The sequence below is a fragment of the Salvelinus sp. IW2-2015 genome, linkage group LG3 (genome assembly GCF_002910315.2).
Source record: "Salvelinus sp. IW2-2015 linkage group LG3, ASM291031v2, whole genome shotgun sequence".
In the NCBI taxonomy this organism is placed as follows: Eukaryota; Metazoa; Chordata; class Actinopteri; order Salmoniformes; family Salmonidae; genus Salvelinus; species Salvelinus sp. IW2-2015.
Window position 1 is genome coordinate 32,484,445 of NC_036840.1, and position 8,450 is coordinate 32,492,894.

At 43.4% G+C, this 8,450-nt stretch overlaps 1 protein-coding gene across 1 annotated transcript in view; it reads right to left on the minus strand.

The window, feature by feature from the left end:
* LOC111980804 (neurexin-2-like) overlaps positions 1 to 8,450 on the minus strand; it is a 655,826-nt gene that overhangs the window by 67,856 nt on the left and 579,520 nt on the right. The window contains exon 16 of the mRNA XM_070449631.1: positions 86 to 253. Coding sequence (XP_070305732.1) covers positions 86 to 253 — 168 coding nt within the window. The remainder of the gene's footprint in view (positions 1 to 85; positions 254 to 8,450) is intronic.

The following is an 8,450-nucleotide window of genomic DNA, read 5'->3' on the forward strand; positions in this document are numbered from 1 at the left end:
CTCCCTCCCTCCCTCCCTCCCTCCCTCCCTCCCTCCCTCCCTCCCTCCCTCGCCTCCCTCCCCTCCCTCCTCTACGTCCTATCACTGAGGGGAAGCGTTCAATACGGGCTGGCTGTCCACCTGCAGGGGTAGCGTTGCCACGCTGCGTGTGAAGCGCACCACGTGGTATTTGCCGTCGCTCACCATCACCGCGCTCTCTCGGATGACGATGTCGTCCGTTCCACGTTGAAGATGACGCGATCCTTCCCTTGTTCTAGAGAGAGAGAGAGAGAGAGAGAGAGAGAGAGAGAGAGAGAGAGAGTGGTTAGAGGGAGAGAACACGTTTCATTGTGTTCAGTGTGTACAGGTGAAAGGTGGTCGCAGTGTCTGTATATGAAACGAGGTTTCAAACCGGGTCAGGTCTTCCGGTGCGAGGCTTAGGACCATGTTATCCCCTGAGCTAAAGGCTACAGTCACATATCTCCGGAAGCTTTCGCTACATTATTTCAGATCTCGAAAAAGATTACCATCACTTTGTGTAGTTCAGCAACCCAGGTCTACTAAACATAAATAAGAAGGCTATCCAGTATGCCAATGTATTCCATAAAGTCTGTCCAACATAACATTCTACGGCATGATAGGTACCGTGCAGGCCGTGTCCCAGGTGTTTCTGATCACTTTGGGGTATAATGGTGTGCAGTCATGCTTTTTTTCTTGTTTTTTTCCTTATTTTACCCTTTTCATCATTCTTTTTTTTTTCCTCTTTTTTTTTTTTTCCCTCTTTGTTGTTTTTGTTTTTCTGGATGTTTTATTCTTTTTATTTTGTTTTTTTTATATTTTTTTTTGTTTGTTTCGGCGATTTGTTTTTTTTTTTTTTTTTTTTTTTTTTTTTTTTCTTTATCTTTTTTTTATTTAATTTTTTTTATTATTTATTTATAGTTTTTTTTTTTTCTGCTTAGGTCTACACTTATGGACTCTGGACAGCCCTGGATCCTAGCCCTCTCATTTATGAAGACCGGCGTCGCCTGGATCCTAGACCTTGGTCACTATCTATGGGGAGCTGGGTCATGCCTGGTATCCTAGACCGGTCACCACTTATGGGAGCTGTCAGCCTGGATCCTAGACCCTGGGTCACTCTATGGGGGAGCTGGTCAGCCTGGATCCCTAGACCCATGGTTGGTGTCACACTTTATTGTAAGATTCCTGGACTTGTCCTGTATTCTCTAAGGACTCCTGGGTCTACTCTATGACATGACATCTGACAGTGCATCTGTATCTTATGATACCCTGTGTCACTTCTACGATGGGGTAGCTTGTTTCACGCCTGGATCCTAGATCCCCTGGTGATTCACTCTTATTGGGGTACCTGAAGCTTCTGTTTCTCTTACGTTCCTGGGTCATTCTTATGAAACGCTTGGTAGGCCTTGGATCCTTAGTGACCCTGGGTTCACATATGGGTAGAGCTGTATCTCTATCCTGGATCCTAGGACCTCTGTTACTGTTCTTACACTTATATGTGAGGAAGCTTGGTCATCCTGTCCCTAGACCCTGGGTTCATCACTAGAATACTGGTCTTAGACCTATTTCCTATGACCTGTGGGTCACTATCTATGTGAAACCTGTATCATGCACTGGAATCCTGATCCCTTGGGTCACTCTATAAGACCTTGGAGAGCCTGATAACCTTGACCTGGTCTACTTATGGGGAACCTTGGTCTGAGCGGCGACTCACCATGTAATTCTCGTTATAAAAAAAATGTTACCTTTATTTATATAGGTAATATCATAGTTTAAAACATATTCTATTATACAATACGGCCTTATCCCCGGCCAAACTCTTCCGGACACGCTTGGCCAATTTTGCTGCCGCCCTACTGGAACTCCAATCACTGTTTGGATATGTATCAGCCTGTATTAAACTCTATGGACGTAGTATCCCACTTGCAGTTATAGAAGCAGTCCCTTAGGACCACTGCGCCGCTCTGGGTTATCTTTGTTTTTTCCGGCATGAATGTCAATACACTAATATATATTAGACCTGGTTGACACGCATGGCACAGCAGACCCCACGGGATGGCTCTAGTGTACCTTAGCTAAGTTGTGGTCAAAATAATGTATAGGTAAGAGGAGAGGTAAAACAATGCTCATCACAGTTCACATAATAAAATCCCTCCCATTTTTTATACAGCATAGTATTAAAAGCAAACATGTAGCTCTTCATCTTCCATTCCAAAAGACAACATCTTGTTTGTTATCGTTGCTTTCGGTATTAGCAGGTTGGGTCAGGAAGGTTGTGATAAAGAATGCAGCCTTCCGTCGCTTCTATGCACCGTATACAGTCTTTAGTGCGCGGTCAGGCTTGTTAACTGCTTCTCCCTTTCCCTCTGATAGAGTAGAAAATAGCACCAGAATGGGCTTTAATCTTGAATTGTCTACTACCAGCTAAGCTGAACGATGTTATAACCAAGAATGGTTTGAATCTGAATAGTTCCTGCCATGGCTAATATTGAACTTTGTGACTGTGTTGTATTACTCAGAATAGTTTTTAATCTGATTTTCCTTTGCCCAGGCTTAGCTGTATACGGGATGGTATTACCAGAAATGGTTTTTTTAATTCTACTTTCGCTGCAGTGCTTAGCTTGTAATCGGTATCTTTTTTCTCTGTCTTATTGTATTACTCAGAATGGTTTGAATCTTGTTAATTCTCTGTTCAGGCTAGATGAGCGGGAGTATTACCAGAATTGTAATCTTATTTCCTGCCTAGCTAGCTTTAGAACGGAGTCTTATTTACCAGAATGGTTTTATATCTGATTCCTGCAGGCTTAAGCTGTAGTATCGGGTTTTGAGGTTACTACCAAATGTGGTATTAATCTGATTTCCTGCCAGGCTAGCTGTATATGATTTATATATCTTGGTACTACCAGTAATTCCGGCTCAGGCTAGCTGAGACGGATCTCTTCGTAATTACCTCTAGATTCTCTGCCCTCAGTTCTAGCGTTAATGGACGTATCATTGTACTACCAAATTCCTCCACGAACTGTATGACTTGGGTAGGGTTATTACAACCAGTTAATTATCTCTGCCAGGCTACTGTAGATGTGATTTTCTTGTTTTTTATTGGTTTTACTACAGAAATTCTGCCAGTTACTAGCGTAGACTGTGGAATTCTTTTGTATTCATTATAACAAGAAATTCCTGCCAGTATTGTAGAAGTGGCGTAATTGGTTACCAGTTACCCGGTTCTAGTCCCCAAACTTCCCTCCCCAAGCGTAAGGCCTCTCTCCAGAACCATGGAGAAGAGCAGATCTGATGCATTCCTTGTGAGAATGTAAATTTTTTATCTTATAAAGTTCATTTTAAAAGGCTTTATACAATAGGCAGTACACAAAAGAAACACTTACTAAGAGAAGAACCAAGATAGGTCCATTGATAATCTACACCACAGGACTTACCAGTAAAGTCATCTTCCTTCCCAGTTGAGTAACCACCAAACAAGAAAGTAAAGAATGCAAGCCTTTCTGTTAAAGTATCACTTCAAATAATAGCAGCACGATAATGAGGTTCTTTTTTGTGTGGTGAAGGAAGTGGTACAATCTTTCCTCTGCTAACCCATCTTGCCTTGAAGGGTCCCAGCCGCAGTAAGATAATCATGTGGAGGCATTGGCTTTAAGGTGCGGGGATTCCGAGCACATACACATAAAATGGGATGGGAAACACATTCTATCCCAATGGTGGCAGAGACTTGAGCTTAAAGAAGAGGCCCATCCAATCACAGCAGAGGAAATAAAGGGGAAGGCATAGAAGTCTATGCAGGTCAATTAAAAGTCCCCATCTTGAAAAAATTAGAACAACATATGAAAGAACGTCCGAGTTAAAGACCGTTGGTTAAAGATACAATCGCTAGAAGGATGGTACCTAACCGTAAGGGAGGCACTTTTGATCCTCCAAACCCGTCCGCTGTCTATCCATAATAAGGCCAGAAGTCTAGAAGTCTGCGTGTGTACACTGCCTTGACTCCTCATGCTTTCTCCACCCACCTTCTCTAACCTGTGTGGGGAAAACTTTAACAGCACTCAGCGCTGTAGTTATTAATAATACAGGAATTTTCCCTGTCCATCCCTACGAGTATGAGCCGTTTGTTATATTTCTTCCACTCGGACCTTCTCCTTGTTGTATTTGGCTTTTTTTGCAGCACGGATAGATGCCAAATATTCTCAAAGTCATGCACTGTTAGTAAAAATTATCCTGCACAGTGCCATCTGACTGCGCTGACCCGAAGACGTAGTCGATTTAACCAGTCTGTGGTTTTAGGCTCCAGCAGTGCGATAGGCTTGGTGTGAACCACAGTAGTCAATCCAGCACCATCAGTGAACAGTATGACTATCTCACAAAGGGCTTCTGTTGTATGGCTGCCCTTTAAAATTTCCACCTCACTTCACCGGAGTGTAAATACAAAGGCAGGAGATGACTTGGAGTTTGGAAGGCGCTCTCCATGTTTTAGCTCCAGTTCATTGTGAAGACACACATGCAGAGCTGTAGAGTGTGTGTGTGGTGTGGTGTTGTGTGTGCGTGTGTGGGTGTGTGTGTGATGCTGTAAGTGTCCGCTGCTGAGCATGTGGTGTGTGTGTGTAGTGTTGAAGTGTGTGGTGTGGTGTGTGTGTGTTGTGTGTCTGTGATGATGTGTTGTGTGTGCGGTGCCTAAATCCATGTTCAATACCTCCCTGAGGATCGATGTTATAGTGCCAAGCAAGAGCTTCTGTGTGTTCCCAATGATGATGCTCGTCAGATACGGCTAGTTCTAGATAACTACAGCTTGATGTAAAGTGCGGAGCTATGAACAATGACCGAAATTTGTATAGTCTATCCAACAAGTTACAGTTCCCTTAATCCTGCGTGGCCTTACTCTCTCATGATTTAACCTCACGGAAGCATGAGTTAACCCTCTTCAAGTACCCGTAACAACCGACTAAAGAAAGGTCTAAATCCGAAGCAGATTCCCTGCTTAACCTCTCACAATTAGAACCTCCGAAGCTGACGAAGGCCGTGTCTGAATGAATTAAGTTGCCAAATTACATCTCTCATAGTAGTGTCAGACCCACGTCCCAAAAGGATACACCTATGATTAGGTGTACCGTTGGTCCTATGTGCCATTCAAAAGGTCCTAGGTCTCGATCCCTCAGCTGCTGCCCCCCTGGTTATGGGACCTTTGACTACAGCTTGTAGTGCACGTAGGGGTCATTTGGATACATTTTACAAGACAAAGACAATTACAATGCAAATCTAGGTTATGCAAAAATAAACAATTCCGCTAACACTGAATATTTGCTTCCCGTCAGTGTAGTGCTTTGCCATTATATGCTAACACTGTCATTCTGGTTTCAAGTCTCTGGTTGACCAATGGCCAGTTTCAGTTATTGAATTTACAAGCCTTAACCCACAACTATCACTTTCAGAAACTGTTCCTACAGCATATTGAACTGGTTTCTCGAAAACATAATTGTACTAAAATATTTACAACCCCTTGCGTTAGAGTATTGGATAAATACACCATTATGCGTCACTACTCAGGAATATATAGTTCATTAGAACACTATTACCATGACTGTTTCAATATGATAATTTCCCAGCCATTTATAACTGTAATCACCTGGGTAGCCAAGTTAAATATGTTGAAGTGTCCCATTTCCGTCTCTAACTTTTCTTCCCTGAACTATCTGCATGTTGGCACACATTTCCTAATACTAATTTAAAGTGATTCACATGTAGCACAACACCTTAAAATAAGCGCTGCATATGTCAGCAGCCATCAGCGTGTGAACAAAGGAACACTCTTAATTGTTTTTCCTGTTTGCTTCCTGGTAACGCTGTCACAGCTCACACTCCACAGTTCTGTCTATGTTCTTGTAAGGTTTCCTTGTCACTCCCCCTACAATACACACACAGCGCTCTACCGCACGCGTACGCAACGCACGACACGCACGTCACGGCCCACGCACGGCACGCACGCACGCACGCCCACGCAACGAGCGCACCACGCCACGCACGCAAGCACACGCAACACACACACACACACGACCACACACACACACACACACACCACAACACAACACACACAACAACACCACAACCACACACACCCACACACACCACACCACAACGAAACAGACACACAAAACACAAAACACGAACAACAAACCACACACGAGTCCCATTCTAAGTTTCCAGTGAAGGTCTTACACCACACACACACACACACACACACACACACACACACACACACACACACACACACACACACACACACACACACACTCTAGCTTCTGCTGTGCCTGTTCACTGCTGTGGTATGGCAGACGGTTCATTCCCATTGGACCCCTGTCCGTGCCTTTTCCCACAACACTTCCTGGTTTGACACAAGAGGTCAAGCTCGTTTGCTGGAGTGGGTTGCGGCGCGCAGCACGCCACTATCTGTCCGCTCCAGACCCCCACTCCGCAAACATCTCCATTGATTCCTTGATCTAATTAGCTATGTGAATTTATTTAGCGGAAAACCTTCCCCGCATGCCACCATTTTGTGAGCTTCAACTATGGCTTTAGCTTGCAGCACTGTTTGAATTATTCATTCAATATTTTAGGAACATATAAAAATAGCTGCTAAAATGTTAAAAGGACTAAAGTATCGAGTTAATGGAGTAAATAAGAGCAAGAGGTTGGGATGTAAATGAATGAGTTGTGTAATCACAGTCAAATCTCTGCATTCTAACACGTACTTCGGAATAAAATAGTAACGTTATTCAACGAGAAGCGCGATTGGTTGACATGGGCGATTAAGAGCCTAATTGTGGTGTTGTCACTGGTTGTGTTCGGAGCATGATTAATGCCTTTAAAGGGCTCAACAGTGGCTGAGCCACATGTAACCAATCAAACTGTCTGCCGGGTGACTGAAGCGTGTTCATCTTGAATAGTGTTACCTACTGCACCCACTAAAACAGAGGCTTAAGTACAATCTACATATCCATTGAGTTGAATTGTTGACATTAAACAGCTACTTTGATGGGGAAAACCGATGGAGCGGTGACCTAAGTCCCTTAGTGTACTGCAGGGATGTCAATCTCAAGCCCTCAAAGAGTACATGGCTCCTTGGCACTTCATCAATCAATTAAAGTTATTGACTGACCAGAGAATCCATTTTGCCCTACCTGGCTTCCTGTGTCTAAATCCACTATTGAATAGCTGCGAACAAGCAGACATGTTGGCAATTGATGATTGATGCCACTTTATCAAACCACGGTTTTACTCCCAGAGAAAAACAACAAAATGGCGGAGGTTAGCCAAATGCTAACAGAGTGCAGTGAACAGTAGCTAAGGACTTCTCCCKTCACACCACTGCCCGCCCACAATGAAGCGCTAAGGCTAATTGCATTGCCTTTWTCATCAAGAATTAATTCAATGTTCCACTCTGCAATCATTTTCTCTGGGAAATGAATCTCCTGTTTTTGCGTATTAGCAGAGGGGGAAGCGCATGGAGGAAACATAATTTGTGAGAGATTAGAATACAGAGAGATTAGCATTAATGTTCCTCAACATTAGGGCTTCTTCTTCTCTCTCGCCAGCACTGGGGAATGTATCGACTCCATTACACAAAGCAGCCGGCGGGAATCGCTGCTTTTTAAAGGTGTTTCTGTGTTGCCATAATAACATTTTAATGGCCGTTCCATTAAAAGGGAGACTCCACTCAAAAAMAATATTTTGTTTTCATTAGTCCACTGTTGATACAGTCCCAAAATGTTTTGCATGTCGGCAGTCAAGTTTTCAAGATATTGGACTTTCAAGAAGAAAATGTCACCGGCCACATCATCACGATGATGCAAAATGCGGAATATCTCTGGATGGAAAATATCCATAATCCCGTATAACTGGGAGAGGTCATGCCCATACAGAAACAGTGAAATGAAGGGAGAGGTCATGCCCATACAGTACAGAAGACAGTGAAATTAAAGGGAGAGGTCATGCACATAAAGAATACATAGTGGAAATGAATGGGAGAGGTCATGCCCATACAGAACAGTGAAATGAAGGGAGAGGTCATGCCCATACAGTAAAAGTGAAATGAGGAGAGGGTTCATGCCCATACAAGTAACAGTGAAATGAAGGGAGAGTCAATGCCCATACAGTAAGCAGTGAAGATGAAGGGAGAGGTCAATACAGTAACAACGCATACAGAAACAGTGAAATGATAGGGAGAGGTCATGCCCATAACAGAAACAGTAGAAATGAAAGGGAGAGGTCAGTGCCCATACAGAAACAGTGAAATGAAGGGAGAGGTCATGCCATCAGTAACAGTGAAATGAAGGGAGAGTGTCATGCCCATACAGTAAACGTGAAATGAAGGGAGAGGTCAATGCCAATACAGTAACAGTGAAATAGGGAGAGGTCATGCCTACAGTAACAGTGAAAGAGGGAGAAGGTGA